We start from the raw sequence: 23,898 nt of genomic DNA on the forward strand, positions 1-23,898 counted from the left end.
TTGTGGTTAGTTTTAGTTTTCTTGTAGTTTTTGATGATTCAGTAGTTGTTGTTGTTGTTGGTTCTCTTGAGATTGTTGTTTGTGTTGTGGTTATCGGTGCTTTGGCAGTGGTTGCTGCTGGCTCTGTCGTGATTGTTGTTGTTGGTATTGTTTTCGTTGTTGTTTGTTCTGATGTGGTTGATGTCATTGGTTCTGTAGTGATTATAGTTGTTGGCTCTGTTGTGGTGGTGATTATTGGTTCTGTTGTGACTGCTGTTTGTTCTGTTGTGGCTGATGTCTGCGTTGTGGTTGTTGTTGGTTCTCTTGTCATTGTTGTTGTTGTTGGTCGTGTTGTGGTTGTTGATGGTTCAGTTATGGTTGTTTCTTGTGTTGTGATTGTGGTTGTTGGTCTTGTGATTGCTGGCCCGGTTGTGATTGTAGTTGTTGGTCTTGTTGGGGTGGTTGTTAGTTCTGTGGCCGTTGCTGTTTTTGTTGTGGCTGGTTGCGATGTGATTGTGGCTGTTGGTCCTATTTTGGTGGTTGTTGTTTGTGTTGCAGCTGTTGTTGCTTCTGTTGTGATTGTGGCTGTTGGTTCTATTGTAGTGGTCGTTGGTGCTGTGGGTGTTGCTGTTTGTGTTCTGGGTGTTGTTGGTGTTGTGGCTGTTTGTACTGTTGGGTGTGTTGTTGGTTTTGTTTCAGTTGTTGGTGCATCTGTTGTGGTTGTTGTTTCCGTTGTGGCTATTGTTGGTTCTGTGGTGGTTGTTATTTGGTCTGTTGTGATTGAGGATTTTGATCCTGTTTTAGTTGTTGATGGTTTTGTTGTGATTGTGGTCTTTGGTTCTGTTGTGGCTTTTAGTTCTGTTGTGATTTTTGGTTCTGCTGTACTTGTTTGTTTCGTTGTGACTGTGGTTGTTGGTCCTGTTGTGGTTATTGTTGGTTCTGTTGTAGATTTTGGTTCTGTTGTAGTTGTTGGTCCTGTTGTGGTTGCTGGTTTTGATGTGATTGCGGTTTTCGTTTCTGTTGTTGTGGTTGTTGGTTCCGTGGTGGTTCTTATTTGTGTTGTGGTTGTTGGTTCCGTGGTGGTTTGTGTTGTGGTTGTTTGTGTTGTGGTTGATGTTAGTTCTGTGGACGTTGCTATTGGTTGTGTTGTGACGGTAGTTGCTGTTTCTTCAGTCGTGGATGCGTCTCTTGGTTTCATTGAGTTTGTGGTTGTTGCTTCTATTATAGTTGCGGTTATTGGTTCTATTGTGGTTGTTGTTGGTTCTGTGGTGGTTTTTGGCATGGTTGTTATTTGCGGTGACGTTGTTGGTGGTTCAGTTGTGGCCGTTGTTAGTCCTGTTGGGATTATTGTTGTTGGAGCTTTTGTGATTGTTGTTTGATCTGTTGTGGTTGTTACTGGAGTTGTTGGCTCTCTAATGGTTGTTGTTGGTCCTGTTGAAGTTGCTGAAGGTGGAGATGTTCTAGTTGTTGGTATTGTTGTTATCGTTCTTTGATCTGTTGCAGTTGATTTTGGTGGTAATGTTGTTGCTGATGATTCATTTGTGCCTGTTGTTGACGTTGCACTTGGCGTTGTGGTTGGGGTTGTTGTTGCTGTTAGTATAGTGGTTGTTGGTGTTTCCGATGTATTTGTAGATGTTGGTTCTCTTGTGGTCGCTGTTGCAAGTTGTAGTGTGGTTGTTGCTGGCATTGGTGCTGTTGTAACTGGTTGTGTTCGGGTTGTGGTTGTTGTTGTTGTTGTTGGTAATGATATTGGTTTTGTTATGGTCTTTAATTGTGCTGTTGAAGTACTTGTTGTTGGTGCTGTTGTGATTGTTGTTGTTTCCGATGTGATTTTGGATGTAGTTTCTTTCGTTGTTGTTGTAGCTGGTTCAGCTGCGGCGCTTGTTCGTTGTGTTGTGGCTGCTGTTCTAGGATCTAATGTATTTCTTTTTGGTTCAGTTGTGGTGGTAGCTGGTGGGGATGTTGTTTTTGTTGCTGATGCTGTTTTTGTTGTTAGTGATATTGTTATTGGTGATGCTGTTGTTGGTGATGTTGTTATTGTAGGTTCTGTTGTAGATGTTGGTGATGATAAAGCTGTTGGTTCTCTTGTAGCTGTTGTTGGTGCTGTTGTGTCTGCTGTAGGTGGAGATGTTGCAGTTGTTGGTACTCTTGTGGTTGTTCTTAGTGTTGTTGTAGTTGACGTTAGTTGTGATGTTGTCGCTGATGTTTCTGTTGAGCTTGTTATTGAAGTTGCACTCGGTGTTGTGTCTGAGATTGTTGTTGTTACATAAGGCGTTGTTGTTGGTTCGCTGGTTGTTGCTGTTGTTTCCTGTGTGCTTGAAAATGATGGTTCTGTTATGGTTGCTCTTGGTGGTGATGACATTGTTGGTTCTGTTGTGGTTATCGTTGTTAGGTATAGTGAGGCTGTCGTTGGTTCTGTTGTGGTTGCTGATTCTGGTACTGTTGTGATTGCTGTCGGATCGGCTGTGGTTGTTGTTGTTGGTGCTGTTGTTCTTAATAGAGTTGTTATTATTGGAGCTGTTGGGGTTGTTGTTGGTGATGTTCTTTTTGTTGGTTCTATTGTAATTGTTGTTGGTGCTGTTGTGGTTGTCGTTGCTCGCTCTGTTAATGTTATAGGTGCTGTTGGCTGTGTTGTTATTGGCTCAGGTGTAACAGCTGTTGGTTCTGTTCTGCTTGTTATTGGTTGTTTTGTATTTGCTGCAGGTGAAGAGGTTGCTGTAATTGGTTCTGATGTAGATTTTGTTGTAGTTTTAGTCGTCGGTTGTGATGACATAGTTGACGGTTCTGTTGTCCGTGTTGTAGACACGGTTGATGTTGTTGCTGCACTTGGTGTTGTTGTTAGTTCAATGGTTTGTATTGGTGTTTCCGACCTTCTGGTCGATATTGGTTGTGAGGTGGTTGTTGTTCGTAGAAATGCTGTTATTGTGGGTTCCATTGCAGTTGTTGTCTGTTGAATTTTGCTTGTTGTTCGTGGCAATGCTGTTGTTGGTTCTATTTTGGCTGTGGTTGGAACTGATGTTGTTGGGGTTTCTGTTGCGGTGGTTGTTGGTTCGCTTGTAGTTGTGCTTCTGGGAGTAGTTGGTGTTGTGTTGCTTTTTGTTGCCCCGGTAATAGTCGTTGCTGTTGATTCTGTCGGGGATGCTTTTGGCTCTGTTGTGATTGATGATGTTAGTACTGTTCTGATAATTGTTTGTTCTGATGCGGTTGTTGTTGATGCTTCTGTTGTGGTTGTTTTTGGTTCTGTTGTGGCTGTTTTTGGTTTTGTAGTGGTTGTCGTTGTCAGTGGTATTGTGGTTGTTGATGGTATCGTTCTCGTTTCTGCTGTGGTCGCTGTTGATTCTGTAGTAATTGCTGATGCCGTGTTGACAGCTGTTGGTTCTGTTGTGATTGTTGTTGGTCCAGTAGTTGTTGTTGTTGTTGGTACTACTGTGTTTGTTGTCTGAGATGTTGTTAATGGTTCCTTTGTAGTGGTTGTTGGTACTGTTTTCGTTGTTCTTGATGGAGATGTAGTTGGGGGCTCTGTTGCGGTTGTTGTAGTTACTGGTGTGGTTGTTTTTGGTGCTCTTGTCGTTGTTGTCGGTTCTGTAATGATTGTTGTTGCGCTTGTTGTAGCTGATGTTACTGTTTCTGTGGTTGTTGACGGTTCTGTTGTAGTTACCTTTATTGCTGTGGCTATTGATGCTGGTGATGTTTTGGTTGTTGTTGGTATTGTTATTTTTGGTTCTATTGTAGTCGTTAGAGTTGGTTTCGTTGCTGTTCTTGGTAGTGGGGCTGTTGTGGTTGTTGTTGGTTCGATTCCGGTTGTGGGTGTTGTTTTTGTTTGTGTTGTAGTTGTTTCTAGTGGTGATTCGGTTGTAGCTGTTGCCTTGGTTGAAGTTACTTGCTCTTTTGTGGTTATCGTATTTAGTTCTGCGGCGGTTTTCATTGCTCCTGTTGTTGCTGTTGTTGTTTCTGCTGTTACTGTCGGCACCGTTGTTCTTGTTCTTGTTCCTGTTCGCTTGGTAAATGTTAGTTCTGTTGTTGTTGCTGGTAGTGTTGCAGTTGTTGATTCAGCTCTTGTTGTCCCTTCCATTGTCCTTATTCTTGGCTTAGTAGTACTAATTGTTGTTGATGGTATTGTCTCTGTAGATAAATGTGTGGTTGTTGTTGCTGGTTTTATTGTTGTTGGTAAAGTTGTAGTTGCTATTACTGGTTCTATTGTGCTTGATAAGGGTTCTTTTGTGGATGTAATTGGGGATGTTTCGGACGATGTTGTTTCTATTGATGTTGATGTTGGTGCTTTTGTATTTGTTGTTGCTTGTTGTGATGCTGTTGTGGTTGGTGGTGATGTTGCTATTGTTTGCATTGTTGCTGTTCTTGTTTGTAATTTGGTGGTTATCGTTGTTGGTGTAGTAGTGGTCGTTGTTGGAAACGTTGTTGTTATTGCTGGTTCAGTTGTGGTTGCTGGAATTGGTGTTGCCTTGGTTGATGTTGCTTGTGTTGTGGTTGTGGTTCGATCTCTTGTAGTTGTTGTTGGTTCTTGTATGGATGATAATGTTGGATTTGTTGTGCTTGATACCGGTTCTGCTGTGGTAATTGTTCTTGGTGATGTTATAGTTGGTTCTGTTGCTGTGTGTGTTGGTACTTTTGTGGTTATTATTGGTGAACTTGTGTTTGTTGTTGTTGTTGAGATTGTAGTTGTTGGTGTTGGTCCTGTTGTGGTTGTTGGTTCTGCCGTGGTTATGGATGGATGAGTTGTGGTTTGTATTGTTTTTGTAGTTGTAGATTCTGGTGTGGTTGTTGATGTTTGTGATGTTCTTGGGGCCTTTGTTGTTGTTGGTACATGAGTAAATATTAATTGATCTGGTGTGGTTGTCGATAGTGTTATGTCTGTTGTTGGTTCTATTGTGCTTGTTCCTTGTTCTATTGTCGTTGTTGATTCTGTTGTGATTGAGGTTATTGATAGTCCTGGTGTGGCTGTGTTTGTTGTGCTGGTGTTGTTGTTGGATTTGTTGTGGTTGTTGTTAGATCAAGTGTTGATATTGCTGATTCCTCTGAGGATGTTCTAATTGGTCCTATTTTGTTTGTTGCTTCTACTGATGTGGTTGTTGACGCTTCTGGTGTAATTGTTGTTGGTTCTGGTCTGGTTGTTGTTGGTCCTGCCTTTGTTGTTGTAGGATCCAGCTTGGTTGTTGTTTGTTCTGGAGTGGTATCTGTTGTTTCTGCTTTTGACAATGTCGGTTCTGCTGCAGTTGTTTTAACTCCTGGTGAGGCTGTTGCTGGTTCTGTTGTTGTTGGTCCAGGTACAGAGGTAGTAGGTTCTGATTTGGTTGTTGTTGCTTCTGTTATGGATGTTGGTTCTCTTGTCGTTCTTGTCGGTTCTGTGGTGGTTGTTGGTTTTGTTGAGGCTGTTGGATTTGATATAGTTGTTGTTAGTTTTGGTGCAGTTGCTTCTGATTCTGTTGTTGTTTTTGGTTCGATTGTGGTTGTTGCTGGTTCTGTTGTGGTTGCTATTGGTTTTGATTCAGACGTTGTTGGATGTGATATGGTTGTTGTTGGTTTTGATTCAGTTGTTGTTAGTTTTCTCGCGGTAGTTGCTGATTCTAATGTAATCGTTGTTGGTTCGGTGGTGATTGTTGTTGGCTGCATTGTGTTTGTTGTTGGTTCTGTTGCAACTGTGGTGGGGTTTGTTGTTGTCATTGGTACTGTTGTGGGGTTTATTGTTGTTGTTGTTGTTGCCGTAGTTGCTGGAACTGTTGTAGTTGTTGCTGATTTTGTTGTGGTGCTAATTGGTTCAGTTGTAGTTGTTGTTGGTACTGTTGTGATTGTTGTTGGTTGTGTTCTGGTGGTTGCTGGTCCTCTCATGATAGTTGCGGTTGTTATTGGTTTTAGTGTTGTTTCCTGAGTTGTGGCTGTAGCTGATGGTCTTGTTATGGTTGTTCTTCGTTCAGTTGTGGTTGGTGTTGGTTCTACTGTGGTTATGGTAGGTTTTGGTGCAGCTGTTGTTGACTTGGTTGTGGTATTTCTTGGTTCTGTTGTGGTCGTTGTTGCTTCTGTTGTGGTTATTGGTTTTGGCGTGGTTATTGTTGGCTCTGTTGTTGTTGGTTCTGCTGTGGTTGTTCGTTTTCGTGTGGTTGTTATTGGTTCTATTGTTGCTACAAGTGGTTTTGGTTCAGTTGTTGTTGGATTTAGTGGTGTTGTTTTTGGTTCATTTGCGGTTGTTGTTGTTAGCTTTGTCGTGCCAGTTGGAGGTTCTGCTGTGGCTGTTGTTGGTTCCGTTGTTACTCGTTCTGTCGCGGTTGTTGCTGTTGTTGGCAGTTTTGAGGATGTTGTTGGTTGTGTATTGAGTGTTGTTGGTTCTGTTATGGTTGCTGTTGGCTTTGACATGGTTGTTGTTGGTTCTCCTGTGCTGCTTGTTGGTTTTGTTGTAGTTGTTCTTGGTTTTGTAGTGGGAGTTGGTGATCCTGTTGTTATTGTTGTTGGTTTTGCTGTGGTTGTTGTTGCTTCAGTAGTGGTTGTTGTTGGTTCTGTTGTGGTCGTTGCTGCTTTTACTGTGGCTGTAGTTGGTTGTGTATTTGTTGTTGTTGGTTCTGTTGTGATCATCGTTGGTTCTTTACTTGGTGTGGTTAGTTTTGTTGTGGTTGTTGTTGGAATTGTTGTGATTGTTCTTGGCTCCGTAATGGTTGTTGTTGGTTCTGCAGTTATTGTTTTGGTTTCTGTAGTGGGTGTTGTTGGTTCCGTAGTAGTGGTTGGTTCTGTTGTAGTCGTTGTTGATTCTGTAGTAGTAGAAGTTCTTGGTTCTGTTGTGGCTGTTGTTGGTTTTATTGAGCTTGTTTGTTCTGTAGTGGTTGTTGGTGGTTCTGTTGTGGTTGTGGTTGGTCCTGCTGTGGTTGTTGTTGTTTCTGTAGTGGTTGTTGGTGGTTCTGTTGTTGTTGGTGGTGGTTCTGTTGTGGTTGTTATTTGTTCTGTTGTGGTTGTTGTTCCTTCTGTTGTGGTTGCTGTTGGATTTGTTGTGGTTGTTGTTGGTTCTGTTGTGGTTGTTGTTGGTTCTGGTGGGATTGTTGTTGGTTCTGTTGTGGTTGTTGTTGGTTCTGCTGTGGTTGTTGTTGGTTCTGTTGTGGTTGTTGTTGGTTCTGTAGTGGTTGTTGCTTGTTCAATTGTGGTTGTTATTGGTTCTCTTTTGGTTGTTGTTGGTTCTGTTGTGGTTGTTGTTGGTTCTGTAGTGGTTGTTGTTGGATTTGTTGTGATTGTTGCTTGTTCTGTTGTGGTTGTTATTGGTTCTCTTTTGGTTGTTGTTGGTTTTGCTGTGGTTGTTGTTGGTTCTGTTATGATTGTTGTTGGTTCTGTAGTGGCCATTGTTGGTTTTATTGTGGTCATTGGCTGTGTTATGGTTGTTGCTGGTTTTGTTGTAGTTGTTGTTGGTTCTTTTGTGGTTGTTCTTGGCTTTGTTGTGGTCGTTGTTGGTTCTGTAGAGGCTGTTTTTGGTTTTGTCGTGGTTATTGGTTCTGTTATGGCTGTTGTTGGTCTTGTGGTTGTTGTTGTGATTGTTGTTGGTTCTGTAGTGGTTATTGATTCTTTTATTGTGGTAATTGGTTCTGATGTTGGTGTCGTTGGTCGTGTTGTAGTTGTTGCTGGTTCTGTTGTGATTAGTGTTGGTTTTATTGTGGTTATTGGTTCTGTTGTGGTTGTTCTTGGCTCTGTTGTTGTTTTTGATTCTGCTGTGGTTGTTGTTGGTTCTGTAAGGTTTATAGTTGGTTCTGTTGTGGTTGTTGTTGATTCTGTAGAGGGATTTCTTCGTTTTGTTCCTGTTATTATTAGCTCTGTTGTGGTTGTTGTTGGTTTTGTTGTTGCTGTTCTTTTTGTTGTCTTGGTTGTTGGTTTCGATTCTGTAGTGATTATTTTTGGTCTTATTGTGGTTATTGCTTCCGTTGTGGCTGTTGTTGGTTTTGTTGTGGTTGTTGCGATTTTTGTTGGCTCTGTAGTGGTCATGTTTGCTTTTAGTGTGGCCGTTGGTTCTGTTATGGTTGCTATTGGTTTTGTTGTGGATGTTGTTGATTTTGTTGTCAGTGTTGTTGGTTTTGTTGTGATTGTTGTTGGTTCTGTAGTGGTCATTCTTGGTTCTGTAGTTGTTGTTTGTTCCGTTGTAGTTGTTTTTTGTTCTGTTGCAGATGTTGTTGGTTCTGTAGAGGGTATTTTTGGTTCTGTTGTGGTTGTTCGCTCTATTGTAATTGTTGTTGGTACTGTAGTGCCTGTCGTTAGTTTTGTTGTTGTTGTTGGTGGTTCTGCAGTGCTTGTTATTTGTTTTGTTATGGTTGTTGTTGGTTCTGTTGAGGTTGCTGTTGGTTTCGTTGTGGTTCTTGTTGGAACTGTAGTGGGAGTTGTTGGTTTTGTTGTGGTTGCTGTTGTGATTATTGATGGTTCCGTTGTGATTGCTGTTGATTTTGATGTGATTCTTGGTTCTGTTGTGGTTGTTGTTGGTTCTGTTGTTGTTGTTGGTTTTGTTCTGGTTATTGTTGGTTCTGTTGTGGGTGTTGTTGGTTCTGTTTTGGTTGTTGTCGGTTCCGTTGTGGTAATTGTTGGTTTTGTTGTGGTTGTTGATAATATAATGGGTGTTCTAGGTTCTGTTGTGGTTGTTGGTTCTGTTGTGGTTGCTGGTTCTGTTGTGATTTTTGGTTCTGTAGTGGGTGTTGTTGGTTGCATGGTGGTTGTTCTTGGTTTTGTTGTGGCTGTTATAGGTTCTGTAGTAGTTGTTTTTGGTTCTGTTGTGGTCATATTTGGTTCTGTTGTAGTGAGAGTCGTTGGTTCTGTTGTGGATATTGTTGTGGTTGTTGTTGGTTCTGTTGTGGTCTTTGCTAGTTCTATTGTAGTTGTTTTTGATTTTGTTGTGATTGTTGTTGGTTCTGCAGTGATTATTGTTCGTTTTATGGTGGTTATTGGCACTGTTGTTGTTGTTGTCGGTTCTGTTTTGGTTGTTGTTGATTCTATAGCGGCTGTATTTTGTTTTGTTGTAGCTATTGTTGGTTCAGTAGAGGTTGCTTTTTGTTTTGTTGTGGATGGTGGTTCTATTTTAGTTGTAGTTGTTTTTGTTGTGATTATTGTTGGTACTGTAGTGTGTGTCGTTAGTTCTTTTGTGGTTGTTGTTGGTTTTGTTGTGGTTGTTATTGGTACTGTAGTGGGAGCTGTTGGTTTCGTTGTGGTTCTTGTTGGTACTGTAGTGGGAGTTGGTGGTTTTGTTGTGGTAGTTGTGATTTTTGATGGTTCTGTTGTGATTGTTGTTGGTTGTGATGTGGTTGTAGGTTCTGTAGTTGTGGTTGTTGTTGGTTGTGCAGTGGTTGTTGTTGGTTTTTCTATGGTTATTCTTGGTTTTGTTGTGTCTGTTACTGTAGTAGTTGTTGTTGGTTCTTTTGTAGTGAGAGATGTTGGTTTTGTTGTGGTTGTTGTTATGATTGTTGCTGGCTCTGTATTGATTATTATTGGTTTTCCTGTGGTTGTTGGCTGTGTTGTGGTTGTTGGTTGTGTTGTGGTTGTTGGTTGTGTTGTGGTTGTTGGTTGTGTTGTGGTTGTCGGCTTTGTTGTGGTTGTTGTTTCCGGTGTGATTGTTGGTTCTATTGTTGATATTGGTATTGTTGTGGTTGTTGGTTTTGTTGTGGCTGTTGGTCCTGTTGTGGATGATAGTGTTGTTGTAGTTGTTGAGTCAGTTGTGGGTGTTGTTTGTGTTGTAATTATTGGTTCGGTTGTAGTTGTTGTTGTGATTGTATTTGGTTCTGTAGTCGTTATTGTTGGTTTTATTGTGGTTATTGGTTCTGTGATGGTTGTTGTTGGTTCTGTTGTTGTTGTTCTCAGTTTTGTTGTGATTGTTGTTGGCTTTGTTGTCATTGTAGTTGTTTCTGTTGTGATTGTTGTTGTTCTTGGTTTTCTTGTGGTTGCTGTTGTTTCTGCTGTCGTTATTGTTGTTGTTTCTGTTGTGGTTGCTGTTGGTTTTGTTGATGGTTCTTTAGTAGTTATCGATGATTTTATTGTGGTTATTGGTTCTGTCATGGTTGTTGTTGGTTCTATTGCAGTTGTAGTTGGTTTTGTTGTGTTTGTTGCTGGTACTGTAGTGCGTGTCGTTAGTTCTGTTGTGGTTGTTGTTGGTTCTGCAGTGGGTGTTGTTTGTTTTGTTGTGGTAGCTGTGATTATTGTTGGCTCTGTTGTGGTTGTTGCTGGTTTTGTTGTGGTTGTTGGTTCTGTAGTGGATGTTGTTGGTTCTGTTGTTGTTGTTGTTTCTGTAGTTGATGTTCTTGTTTCTGTTGTAGTTGTTGCTGGTTCTGTTGTGGTTGTTGGTTCTGTAGTGGTTGTTGTTGGTTCTGTTGTGGTTGTTGGTTTTGTTGTGGTTGTTGTTGGTTGTGCAGTGGTTGTTGTTGGTTGTGATGTGGTTGTAGGTTCTGTAGTTGTGGTTGTTGTTTCTGTAGCGGGTGTTGTTGGTTGTATGGTGGTTGTTGTTGGTTTTGTTGTGGTTGTTGGTTCTGTAGTGGTTGTTGTTGGTTCTGTTGTGGTTGTTGTTTGAGTTGTAGTTGCTGTTGGTTCTGTTGTGGTTGTTGGTTCTGTAGTGGTTGTTGTTGGTTCTGTTGTGGTTGTTGTTTGAGTTGTAGTTGCTGTTGGTTTTGTTGTGGTTGTTGTTTCTGTAGCGGGTGTTGTTGGTTGTATGGTGGCTGTTGTTGGCTCTGCTATGGTCGTTCTTGGTTTTGTTGTGTCTGTTGTCGGCTCTATTCTGGTTGTTGTGAGTTTTGTTGAAGTTGTTGTTGGTTCTGCAGTGATTGTTGTTGGTTCTGTTGAGTGAGGTGTTCGTTTTGTTGTTGTTATTATTGGTTCTGTAGTGGTTGTCGCTGATTTTGTTGTGGTTGGTGTTGGTTCTCTTGTGGTCAGTTTTGGTTCTGTAGTGGTTGTTGTTGGTTTTGTTGTGGTTGTTGCTGCCTCTGTTGTAGGTAGTGTTGGTTCTGCTTTGGCTGTTGTCTGTTCTGTTGTGATTGTTGTTGGTTCTATTGTGTTTGTTGTTTTTTCTGTCGGCCTTGTTGGTACTGTTGTGGTTAATTTGGTGATTGTTCTAGTTGCTGTTGGTTCTGTTGTGGTTGTTGGTTTTGGCGTGGTTGTTGATTGTTCTGTTATGGTTGTCGCTGGTTCTGTCTCTGTTGTTGTTGGTCCTTTTGTGGTGGTTGCTGGTTTTCTTGTGGTTGTTGTGGGTTTTGGTGCAGTTGTTTCTGGCTGTGTTGTTGATGATGGTTTTGATGTGGTTGTTGCTCTTTCTGTAGTCATTTGAGTTGGTTGTGGTGTGGTTGTTTTTGGTTCCGATGTAGGTTTTATTGTTTGCGTTGTGGACGTTGTTGGTTCTACGGTTGTTGTTGCTGCTGCTGTTGTGGTTCTTGTTCGTTCCACTGTGGTAGTTGTTGACTCTATTGTATATGGTTGTGACTTCGATAGGGTAGTTGTTGCCTGTGATGTTTTTGATTCTGTTGTAGTTGCTAGTTTTGGTTTTGGTTCTGTTGTGGCTATTGTTGCTTCCGGTGTAGTAGTTGTTGGTTTTGGTGTGATTTTTGTTGGATTTGTTGTAGATGATTTTGGTACTGGTATGGTTGTTGCTGGTTTTGTTGTGGTTGACCTTGTTTGTCTTGTGGTTGTTGTCGTTGATTTTGGTGCGGTTGTTGTTGGTTCTGTTATAGCTATTGTTGGATTTGATAAGATTGTTGTCGGCTCAGGTTCAGCTTTTGTTGGGACTGGTCTAGTATTTATTTGTTGTGTTGTCATTGTTGCTGATTCTGCTGTAATCGGTGATTTTTCTGCCGTTCTTGCTAATTCTGTTGTGGATAATTTTGTTTTTGGTGTGGTTGTCATTGGTATTGTGACGGTGGTGGCGGCTGGTTCTGTTGTGGTTGTAGTTTGTTCTGTTGATGATGTTGTTGGTTCTACCGTGACTGTTATTGGTTTCGTTGCGGTGGTTTTAGGTTCTGTTATGGTTATTGATTCTGTTGTGGTCATTGTTGGTTTTGTTGTTGTCGTTAGTGGTGGTTTTGCTGTTGCTGTTGTTGTTGTTGTTAATGGTGGTTTTCTTTTTGCGATTGTTGTTGATCCTGTTGTTCCTGTCGGGTGCGTGGTTGTTGTTCTTGTTTCCGCTTTGGTCGGAATTGGTTCTCTTCTGATTGTTGTTTCTGTTGAAGTTGCTGACGGTTCGAGTGCAGTTTGTGTTAGTTTTGCTACGGTTGTAGTTGGTTCTGCTGTGGTTGTTTTTTGTACTGTTGTGGTTGGTTTTGGTTCTGCTGTGACTGTTGGTTCTGTTGTGGTTGTTGTTGGCTCTGTTGTGGTTTTAGTTGGTTCTGCTGTGGTTGTTTTTTGTACTGTTGTGGTTGGTTTTGGTTCTGATGTGGCTGTTGTTGGTTCTGTTGTGGTTGTTGTTGATTCTCTTCTGGTTGCTGTTTGTTCTGTCGAAGTTGTTGACGGTTCGAGTGCAATTTGTGTTAGTTTTATTTTGGTTGTTGTTGGTCCTGCTGTGATTGTTTTTGGTTCTGTTGTCGTTGTTGTTGCTTTCATTGTTGTGGTGGTTGTTGCTGATTCTGTTGCGATTGTTGTTGGTTCTGTTCTAGTTGTACTTGGTTTTGGTGTAACTGTTGCCCGATTCGGTGCAACTGACGTTGCTTCGGTTGTGGTTGTTGTTGGTTCTTTTGTAGTTGTTGTTGCTTTTGTTGTGTTTGTTATTGGTTCTGTTCTGGTTTCTGTTAGCTCTTTTGTGGTTGTTAGTTCTGTTGTGGTTCTTGATTCTTTTGTGGTTATTGTTGGTTTTCTTGTGGTTGCTGGTTCTGTTGTAGTTGTTGGCTTTGCTGTGGCTGTTGGTTCAGTTTTGGTCGTTGTTGGTTCCGATGTGGTTACTGTCGGTTTCGTTGTGGTTGTTAGTACTGTGGTGGTTGGTGCTTCGGTTGTGGTTAATGGTTTTGTTGTGATTGTTGGTTCTGTCTTGGTTGCTGTATGTTTTGTATCTGTTGGCTCTGTTGTGGTTGTCGGTCTTCGATTTGTTGCTGGTTTTGTTGTGGTTGTTGGCTTTGTTGTGGTTCTTGGTCCCGTTGTGGTTCTTGGTTTTATTGTGGTTGTTGGCTCTGTTGTGGTTGTTGGTTTTCCTGCTATAAATGTCTTCGTTGTGATTTTCAGTTCTGTTGTTGTTTTGTTTGTGGTTGTTGGTGTTGTTGTGGTTGTTGTTTTTCCTGTGGTTGTTGGCTCACTTGTAGTTGGCTCTGTTGTTGTTATTGGTCTTTTTCTGATATTTACCTCCGTTGTGGTTGTTGGTTCTGTTGTGGCTGTCGGTGTGGTTGTGGTAGCTGTCTTTGTTGATGTTGTTCGCCTTTCTTTGGTTGTTGGTTCTGTTATGGTTGTTGGTTGTGTTGTGGTTGTTGGTTCCGTTGTAGTTGTTAGTTCTATCGTGGTTGTTGGTTTTGCTGTGATTGTTGGCTCAGTTGTGGTAGATGACTTTGCTGTGGTTGTTTGTTCTGTTGTAGTTGTTGGTACAGTTGTAGTTGTTAGTTTTGCTGTTGCATTTAGTTTTTCTGTGGCTGTTGGCTTTATTGTGGTTGTTGCTTTTGTTGTGGTAGTTGGCACTATTTTGGTTGTGGGTTCTGTTGTGATCATTGGTTCTTTTGTTGTTGTTTGTTCTGCTGTGGTTGTTGGTTCTGTTTTGGATTTGGGTTCTGGTGTTGTTTCCGTTGTGGTTGTCGGTCTTGTGGTTGTCGGTCTTGTGGTTGTTGGTTCTGATGTAATTGTTGGTTGTGTTGTGGTTGCAGGCAATTTTGTGGCTGTTGGCATTATTGTGGTTGTTGGTATTGTTGGAGTTGTGGTTTCCGGTGTGGTGGTTGGCGCTGTTGTGGTTGTTGGCTTTGTTGTGGTTGTTGATTCTGATTTAGTTGTTGGTTTTGTTGTGGTTGTTTGTGTTGTCGTGGCCATAGCTTTTGTTGTGGTAATTGGTTTTGCTGTGGTTGTTAATTTTGTTGTGGTTGTTGTCTTATCTGTGGTATTTATCTCTGATGTGGTTGTTGAACCTGTTGTGATTGTTGGTTCTGGTGTGGTTGTTGGTTCTGATGTGGTTGTTCGTTTTGCTATGGTTGTTGGTATTGTGGTGGTTGTTGAATTTGTTGTGGTCGTTGGTCTTGTTGTGGTCGTTGGTATTGTTGTGGTTGTTGGTATTGTTGTGATTGTTGCTTCTTTTGTGGTTGTTGGTATTGTGGTTGTTGGTTCTGTTGTGGTTGTGGGTTCTGTTGTGGTTATTGGTATTGTTGTGGTCGTTGGTATTGTAGTTGGCTCTGTTGTAGTCTTTGGCTTTGTTGTGGTTGTTATTTCTTTTGTGGTTATCGGTTTTGTTGTTGGTCCTATTGTGGTTGTTGATTCTGTTGTAGTTGTTGGTTCAGTTGAGGCATTTGACTCTGTTGTTGGTATTGGTTCTGTTGTCGTAGTCGGCTCTCTTGTAGATGTCGGTTCGGTTGTGCTTGTAGTTTTTGTTTCGGTTGTTGGTTTTCCTGTGGTAGTGTGCTGTCTTATGGGTGTTGATTCTATTGTCGTTGGATTTATTGTGGCTGTAAGTTTTCCTGTGGTTGTTGATCTTGTTGCCGTTGTTGGTTCTGTTGTGGTCCTTGATTTAATTGTGGTTGTTTGTTTTTTTGTGGTTGTAGGATTTGGTGCGATTGTTGGTTTTTCTGTGGTAGTGGGCTCCGATGTGGTAGTTGTTACCTCTGAAGTGATTGTTGGGTTTGTTGTGGTTCCTTGTTTTGTGGTGGTTGTTGTTTCTGTTGTGGTTGTCGGTTTTGGTGTGGTTGATGGTTTTGTTCTAGTTGTTAGCCTTGTTGTGGTAGTTGGCTCAGTTGCGGTTGTTGTCGGTTGTGTTGTGGTTGTTGATTTTGTTGTGCTTTGTGGTTTTTGTGTGGTAAATGGCTTTGTTGTGGTTATATGCTCTGTTGTGGCCATTGGTTTTGTAGTGGCTGCTTCTTCTGTGGTAGTTTGCTTTGCTGTAGCAATTGCTTCTGTTGTGGTTGTTAGTTTTGTTGCGGTTGTTGTTTCTGTTGTATTTGTTGGTTCTGTTGTAGGTGTTGTTTCTGTTGTAGTTGTTGGTTCTGTTGTAAATTTTGGTGCTGTTGTGGTTGTTTGTTTAGTTGTGCTTGCTTTTTCTGCGTTAGTTGTCTCTGGTGTGGTTGCTGGTTCATTTTTAGTTCTTGGTTCAACTGCGGTTGTGGTTGTAGGTTCAGTTGTAGCTGTTGGTTTTGTTGTGGTTGTTGGTTCCATTGTGGTCTTTGGTTCTGTTGTTGTTGTTGGTTCCATTGTAGTCTTTGGTTCTGTTGTTGTTGGTTCCATTGTGGTTGTTGGTTTTATAGTAGTTGTTAGTTCTGACGTGGTTATTGTTTTCCCTATGGTATCTGACATTGTTGCTGTTGTTGGCTCTGTTGTAGTTGCTGGTTGTCCTGTGGTAGTTGGTTCTGTTGTGGTTATTGGTTCTTTTGTAGTTATTGGTTCAGTTGTGATTATTGGCTCTGTTGTGGTTGTTGGTTTTTCTATAGTATTTGTCTCTGTTTTGGTTGTTGGTTGTCTTGTGGTTGTTGAGTCTGTTGTGGTTGTTTGCTCCGTTGTGGATGTTGACTCTGTTTTGGTTGTTGGTTTTTGTGTGGTTGTTGGTTCAGTTGTTGTAGTTGACTCTGTTATGGTTGTTGGTTCTGTTGTGGCTGTTGATTTTCCTGTGGTTGTTGGTTTTGTTATGACTGCTGGTTTTCCTGTTGAAGATGGCTTTGTTGTGGGTGTTGTTTCAGTTTTGGTTGCTGGTTTTGTTGTGGCTCTTCTTGTTGCTCTTGTGTTTGTTCTTGTTTCTTTTGTAGTTGTTGGTTCAGTTGTGCTTGTTGTATCTGTTGTGGTTAATTCTACTGCGGTTGTCCTTGGTTCTGTTTTGGTTGGTTGTTCAGTTATGGTTGTTGTTGTTTGTCTTGTGTTTATTGTCTTTACTTCTTTTGTGGTTGTTTTTGCTGTTGGTTTACTAGTTGGTTCTGGTGTTGTTGCTACTCTTGTTGAAGGTAATGTCGTTTTTGGTTCTTTTGTTTCAGTTTTGTTTGTTTCTGTTGGTTCCGTTATTTGTGGTTCAGTTATGCTTGATGTTGTTCTTGATGTTTCTTTTGTGAGTGTCGTAATTTGTTCAGTTGCCATTGATGGCTCTGTTTTGAGTGTTGTTGTTGGTTCTGTTTTGTTCTTTCTTTTTGTTAGTTGTGTTGTTCCTGGTACTGTTACGGTCCTTCCTTTCCCTGCTGTGTTTTTTCTTGATGCGGTTATTGGAGTTGCGGTTGCTGTTGTTGGTACTGTGGTTGCTGTTGTTGGTACTGTGGCTGCTGTTGTTGGTACTGTGGTTGGTACTGTGGTTGCTGTTGTTGGTACTGTGGTTGCTGTTGTTGGTACTGTGGTTGCTGTTGTTGGTACTGTGGTTGGTACTGTGGTTGCTGTGTTGGTACTGTGGCTGCTGTTGTTGGTACTGTGGTTGGTACTGTGGTTGGTACTGTGGTTGTTGTTGTTGGTACTGTGGTTGGTACTGTGGTTGTGTTGTTGGTACTGTGGTTGGTACTGTGGTTGCTGTGGTTGGTACTGTGGTTGGTACTGTGGTTGCTGTTGTTGGTACTGTGGTGGTACTGTGGTTGCTGTTGTTGGTACTGTGGTTGCTGTTGTTGGTACTGTGGTTGGTACTGTGGTTGGTACTGTGGTTGCTGTGGTTGGTACTGTGGTTGCTGTTGTTGGTACTGTGGTTGCTGTTGTTGGTACTGTGGTTGGTACTGTGGTTGCTGTTGTTGTTACTGTGGTTGCTGTTGTTGGTACTGTGGTTGCTGTTGTTGGTACTGTGGTTGCTGTTGTTGGTATTGTGGTTGGTACTGTGGTTGCTGTTGTTGGTACTGTGGTTGGTACTGTGGTTGCTGTGGTTGGTACTGTGGTTGCTGTTGTTGGTACTGTGGTTGCTGTTGTTGGTACTGTGGTTGCTGTTGTTGGTACTGTGGTGCTGTTGTTGGTACTGTGGCTGCTGTTGTTGGTACTGTGGTTGCTGTTGTTGGTACTGTGGTTGTTGTTGTTGGTACTGTGGTGCTGTTGTTGGTACTGTGGTTGGTACTGTGGTTGCTGTTGTTGGTACTGTGGTTGCTGTTGTTGGTACTGTGGTTGGTACTGTGGTTGCTGTGTTGGTACTGTGGCTGCTGTTGTTGGTACTGTGGTTGTTGTTGTTGGTACTGTGGTTGCTGTTGTTGGTACTGTGGTTGCTGTTGTTGGTACTGTGGTTGGTACTGTGGTTGGTACTGTGGTTGCTGTGGTTGGTACTGTGGTTGCTGTTGTTGGTACTGTGGTTGCTGTTGTTGGTACTGTGGTTGGTACTGTGGTTGCTGTTGTTGGTACTGTGGTTGCTGTTGTTGGTACTGTGGTTGCTGTTGTTGGTACTGTGGTTGCTGTTGTTGGTATTGTGGTTGGTACTGTGGTTGCTGTTGTTGGTACTGTGGTTGGTACTGTGGTTGCTGTGGTTGGTACTGTGGTTGCTGTTGTTGGTACTGTGGTTGCTGTTGTTGGTACTGTGGTTGCTGTTGTTGGTACTGTGGTTGCTGTTGTTGGTACTGTGGTTGCTGTTGTTGGTACTGTGGTTGTTGTTGTTGGTACTGTGGTTGCTGTTGTTGGTACTGTGGTTGCTGTTGTTGGTACTGTGGTTGCTGTTGTTGGTACTGTGGTTGCTGTTGTTGATGCTAGCTGAATTGTAACCGCTGTTGTGTCATGTTGCATTGTAGTTGATCTAAAGCCAGTTTGTAATGTATTTGTTGTTAAGACAGGTTGTATTGTAGCTGTTGTTAAATCTGGTTGTATTGTTCCACTTGTTGTGTAAGGCTGTGTTGTACTTTTGTCAACTTGTGTTCTAGCTGTTGTTATGTCGGGTTGTGTCATAGTTGTCGCTATAGCGGGTTGTGTGGTACCTATTTTTGTGTCAGATTGCATTGTAGTTGTTAAGCGAGATTGTTTTTGAGCAGTTGTCATATCAGGTTGTGTTGTAGCTATTGTTGCTTCAGATTGCGTAGGATCTGTTGTTATGTCGATTTGTGTTAAACCTAACGTTGTTTCACTTCGAGTCTTATCTATTGTTATGTCAGATTTTATTGTACCTATTGTTGAGAAAGGTTGTGTTGTAGCTTTTGTTTTCACATGTTGTGTTGTAGCCGATGTTACATCCGAGTTTGCTGTAGTAATTTCCTTATCATGTTCTGTTGAAGATGTTGCTACGTCTAATTTTGTTGTTCCTGTTATTGTATCATGTTGTATTGTAGCTGTTGTTACATCAAGCTGTGTTTCATCTATTGTTGTTTCTTGCTGTGCTGTAGCTGTTGTTATGTCTATTTGCGTTTTAGTTGTTGTAGTTATTTCGTGAGGTTGTGTCGTAGCTATTGTTATGTCAGGTTGTATTGTAGCTGTTGTTGTGTGATGTTGTGTTGTATCTGTTGTGATTTCAGGTTGTGTTGTAGTTGTTGTATGAGGCTGTTTCGTAGCTATTGTTATGTCAGGTTGTGTTGTAGCTGTTGTTGTGTGATGTTGTGTTGTATCTGTTGTGATTTCAGGTTGTGTTATAGTTGTTGTATGAGGCTGTTTCGTAGCTATTGTTATGTCAGGTTGTGTTGTAGCTGTTGTTGTGTGATGTTGTGTTGTATCTGTTGTGATTTCAGGTTGTGTTATAGTTGTTGTATGAGGCTGTTTCGTAGTTATTGTTATGTTAGGTTGTGTTGTAGCTGTTGTTGTGTGATGTTGTGTTGTATCTGTTGTGATTTCAGGTTGTGTTATAGTTGTTGTATGAGGCTGTTTCGTAGCTATTGTTATGTCAGGTTGTGTTGTAGCTGTTGTTTTGTGATGCTGTGTTGTATCTGTTGTGATTTCAGGTTGTGTTATAGTTATTGTATGAGGCTGTTTCGTAGCTATTGTTATGTTAGGTTGTGTTGTTGCTCTTGTTGTGTAAGATTGTGTTGTAGTTGTTATGTGAAATTGTGTTGTCGCTGCTGTAGCTGTTGTAACAGACTGTGTTGTATCCGCTGTAATGTCAGTTTGTGATGTAGCTGTTGCTGAGTCAGGTTGTGGTGTAGCTGTTACGTGATGATGTGTTGCAGCTGTTGTTAAGTCAGATTGTGCTGTCGCTCCTGTTGTGTGAAGTTTTGTTGTATCAGTTGTTGTATCAAGTTGTGTAGTCGCTGTTATGTCATCTTGTATTGTGGATGTTGTTATGTCAGTGCTTGGTCTACTTGTTGTGTCATGTCGTGTTGTAGTTGTTACGTCAGATTGCGTTGTAGGTATTGCTATATCGGGTTGTGTTGTAACTGTTGTTATTGTGTGTCTGTGTGTTATTGCTGGAGTATGACTATAAGTTGTTGGTTTGCGACTATGTTTTTCTGTTGGTGTGTGAGTTGGTATGTTTTCTGATGTGTAACTGGACGATGCTGTTGGTGCGTGATCGGGCGTAGTTACTGTTGTGTGATTTGTTGCGGTTGAATTCGTACTAGTGTGGGATTTTGTTGGCATGTGACTAGATGTTGTTGGTATGTGACTGGGTTTTGCTAGTGTGTGACTAGATGTTATTGGTGTGTAACTGGATGTAATATGATTGGATGCTGTTGTCAGTGTGTGATTGCGTTTTGTCGTCCTAAATCCTCTAGTAATGGTTGTCGTCGGTCTAGAACTAGTAGTATCAACCTGGACTGGACTAGACACTTTTGTTAAAAATAAACTACTTATTGGTGATGTTGCTATTGTTGATGTCTCTACTGAGCTTATTTGTTGAGAATGTTCGTTATTTTTTTCAGTTTTTGATGCTAATGTATTCACCGGAATAAATATCGTCTCTTCTGTAGGACTTGACTCCGTCGTTTGAACACTGTCTGTTCTTGTTGTGGATTCTATCACATTAGTAACACGTGGTGTATCACCCCGCCATAAGGATGATCTTCGTTTCGGGCTATTTACAGAGGTGCTATCGGTTGAACGTGTAGCCGTTTGTCTTGTCGGTGCGAAAGAAGTTTTTTGTACAGTTTTGTCTTCGGCAGTATTGGTTATGTCTTTACGAAACGGCTTGGTATTGTCTATACTCGGAGTAACTTCTGATGGAGTAATACTGGCTGGCTCTACGAAAATACTGTTATTTTTAGTGGACGACATTTCAATATGTTTTGTAAAAATGGCCGAAGATGTTGACCCAACTATTTCTCTAGTGGTGTTTTCCTTTGGCATCACATGGGATGTGCTAGAGCTAGGCTGAGGTAAAGTTTGCTTGAGTTTACTCTCAGTGCTCTCGGTTGATGTTTCTGGCTTTGATGATAAATGCTGCGGCATATTTACATGTGTAGAAGTTGTGTTAAAATAATTCGATGTGGTAGGCGCTACCGAATTTAAAATGAGATCATTGGTTGTTGCAAAGGATTCTTTAGTTTCTCTTCCGCTTGGTACTGTTGCTGTTGTTGTTGTTGTTGTGGTGGTGTTTGTCGTCGCCTTCGGTGACGATGTTGTTGATGTTGATATATTGTGTGAGTCAGTGATCTGATCCCTAATGCGGCCAGCCGTCATATTAGGCAGTTTGTTGTGTGTGGATGGTGTGGTGGCTTCCTGACTTGTTCCAGACAATTGGTCGCCGGGCAGCGATGAGACATTTGAAATAAGTTCCTCGTTTGTAGAAAGCGACGAAGACGATGATAATGATAACGGTGATGGTGATGCAACTGCAGCTGACGTTGTTGGTGACGGCGATGTTGATGATGGTGATGATGCTGACGACGATGGTGTTGTTGATGCTGATGAATTAAAAGATGATAGTCGATGTGTAGCAGAGGAGGTTACTGGGTTTACGGAAGATAAAATCGTTGGTTCATCAGTGGAAGGAGTAACCATATTGGGGCTCTGAGAAATCAAAGTATCTCCGTCATTTTTACCGCCAAAAATTCCAGAACCATCTTCCATATAACTTATATTAAATAAATCATTCATGGTGTCCTCCTGGAAAATTGATTCTGCATTATCGATTGTCTTCGCTTTGGATGCATCACTTGCAGATAAATAATTGGTAATATAGGCACCGGGGTGTTCACTACTAAATTTCTTTTTTCTATCACTGGGATTATTGAAGTTCTCGCTCGTTAATAACTTTCTCGTCTGAAAAATATCAATCTTCTCAGAACGGTCTTTCTTGGACGGAATCTCTCTGTTGCCCATACTTTCCTTGCGCTCAAGCGACGATTTTTCGTGACTTAAAGAAACAATTGCATTATTCCAGAACTTATTTCTTGTAGAAGATATCACTTCTAAATTCCTATCATGCTTAAGTTTGGAAATTAATCGCTTTGAGTAGAATCTTTTCTGTTGTCTCTGCTCTACTGGAACACGCTCCGTTTTCAAGCTCGCTATTCCAGTGATATTCATATATAAATACATTTTCGAAACTTCTAAAGTATCTTGATTGTTTTCCGCATATAATTTTGGTATCAATAAAACTATATTAAATAAAAAATGTTAAAAACCAAAACATATATTTTATTTTCTATTTATTATATTAATTTTCTAGATTTGAATTTAATTTAGTGTGTATTTAAAAATACTAACATCACAAACTATATTAAGAAAGTAAATATTTAATTTGATTTTCAAATTATGATTTTGCACAAATACAACAAACACGAAAGGGAATTACATGAAGTTAGAGTTATAAGAAAACATACAAACATTATATGAAATAATATCAAATAAGACACATTAAATAACAATAACACACACATGTGTATGTATGTATATGCCATGATACTACAAAAATAGCTTAGGTAGACGGCTGGACTTTCCAGGTAGGAGAGGATAGTCAATAAAACCTTCACAAGTTTACCATTGGTACTTTTATCCAGCAAAGTACAATTGTTTGCTGCTGGATACGAACTGACAACGTAGAAGAGACAAAAAAAAAAATTTGTTCACTACTTTATCGATTGTGCCAATGTGACACGTTACAAATTCTGCCAAAACCCTAATACATTTGTTCGGCGATCCGGCGATTCTACCAATACACAGTCGTTACAATAATAAAATAACAAATACAAAAATAAGTACAACGTTAATGCAATAATAACAATGATAAGTTTTAGGAAAGAAGAGAGCAGTGAAAGGAATTGCTATTGATATGAGTGATAATTCAATTCAAAGACCTTTAAGAAAAAAAAACGAGGTTAACCAAGGATCTTGCACTCAGAACTGCTGTTCTTACACCTTATCTTAGATTCTTTTCCTTTCTGGCGTTACTCATGTGCGCTATTATCTTTTTATTTTGTCTCTCTTTTTTTTATATCTTGTCTCTGACCCAATCACTAAGATTTAACTATATATTTTTGGTACCCTCTGCGTTTCGTTTTCATTGCATTAATTTCTGACAACTATGTCCGATAGTTGTTGATTCCACTAAAATAAGTAGAGTTGTCTAATGCAACGAAACCTCTAAGATCCCTAAATAGACAGTTGGTGAGAGGTATCTTTCGATTATTTCGTCTGTATGTTTCCAATGTTTGTGCCTAATTTCTGTTCCTCTCCTCTCTAACTTTTTTTCTCAATATATGCTTAAACACACTCACACACACGCACATGCACACACACGCACACACATGCACACACACATGCACACGCACACACATGCACACGCACACGCACACAGGCACAAACACAAACAACTGTGCACGTTTGTATGCGTGCGTTTATGCAGGTGTGTATACAATATTCATATTCTATATAACGACAAAAGGAGCGCTCAAGTAACATGACGTACTTTTATGATATCAATATAATTATAATACACAGATGCATATGACTGATCCCCTGGTTATTATGCTGTTTATTTTAATGAGATATAAATCTCTCTATGTGAAGAACGTTTACACACAGAAAGCCAAAGAGATGCTTATCAATTATGCAATTGTCAATCGACTTCTATGTTGTAGTGATAAATTTTAAAACTGTATGGTACCTACTTAAACCAAAGTGTTCCTCTATCTGAACTCATAAATAACGTAGCCAGGGAACTACATATAAACACTGACCAGATTCTGACACTCAACCACTCAACCAATTGGTTGGTTTTACTTTACTTTACTCATAATAACTCAAAATGCAGAATGGTGTTAATACATTTATGTGAACAGAGGCAAGAAGTAGCAAAGAGTGACTTACGATTGAGGAGTATACAAATTAACAAGAAACTTGTTTTACAAAAATACCGTAGAATCATAATTATCTGCAAGAAATCAAAAAATATAAAGTTAGAAAATATTTCCGAAGATGGAGTAAGATATTAAATGAGAATAAACAACTAATTCAGAAATGCAAACATTTAATAAAACTAATATGTATGATGTATATATGGGTTGGTTTCAGGTTCAGTCCTACCGCGCAGCCTTCTGAGCAAATCTCCTCTAGTATAGTCCCAGGCCGACCAATGCCATGTGAGTTAATTTTAGAGACGGAAATTGTGTGGAAACCCGTATAATATATACACAACAACAACAACAACACCAACACACACACAACACATATATATATATGTATGTATGTGTATGTTTATATAAGTATGTGTGTGCATATATATATATATATGGTTCCGGGTTCAGTCCCATGGCGTGGCACCTTGGGCAAGTGTCTTCTACTATAGCCTCGGGCCGACCAAAGCCTTGTGAGTGGATTTGGTAGACGGAAACTGAAAAGACGCCCGTCGTATATATGTGTATATATATATATATATATATATGTGTGTGTGTGTGTGTGTGTGTGTGTGCGTGTGTATAAGTGTGTGTGTTTGTCCCCCAACCCACCCCACCCACCCCACATAGCTTCACAACCGATGCTGGTGTCTTTACGTAACATAGCGGTTCTGCAAAAGAG

General features: G+C 40.6%; 1 protein-coding gene across 1 annotated transcript in view; it reads right to left on the reverse strand.

The window, feature by feature from the left end:
• The window catches only part of LOC115221070 (pneumococcal serine-rich repeat protein-like), a gene marked incomplete at its 3' end in the record, with an annotated part of 37,038 nt that extends 13,788 nt beyond the window's left edge, over positions 1-23,250 (reverse strand). Inside the window, exons 1-8 of the mRNA XM_036510346.1 lie at positions 23,191-23,250; positions 17,767-21,479; positions 10,143-15,942; positions 8,611-9,722; positions 6,576-7,164; positions 5,982-6,485; positions 2,311-2,340; positions 351-2,238 (exon numbers count right to left, since the gene is read on the reverse strand). Of these exons, the coding sequence (XP_036366239.1) occupies positions 351-2,238; positions 2,311-2,340; positions 5,982-6,485; positions 6,576-7,164; positions 8,611-9,722; positions 10,143-15,942; positions 17,767-21,479; positions 23,191-23,248 (13,694 nt within the window). The remainder of the gene's footprint in view (positions 1-350; positions 2,239-2,310; positions 2,341-5,981; positions 6,486-6,575; positions 7,165-8,610; positions 9,723-10,142; positions 15,943-17,766; positions 21,480-23,190) is intronic.
• Between the last annotated feature and the right edge of the window lie 648 nt (positions 23,251-23,898).

This window comes from Octopus sinensis, linkage group LG17 (assembly GCF_006345805.1).
Source record: "Octopus sinensis linkage group LG17, ASM634580v1, whole genome shotgun sequence".
NCBI lineage: Eukaryota > Metazoa > Mollusca > Cephalopoda > Octopoda > Octopodidae > Octopus > Octopus sinensis.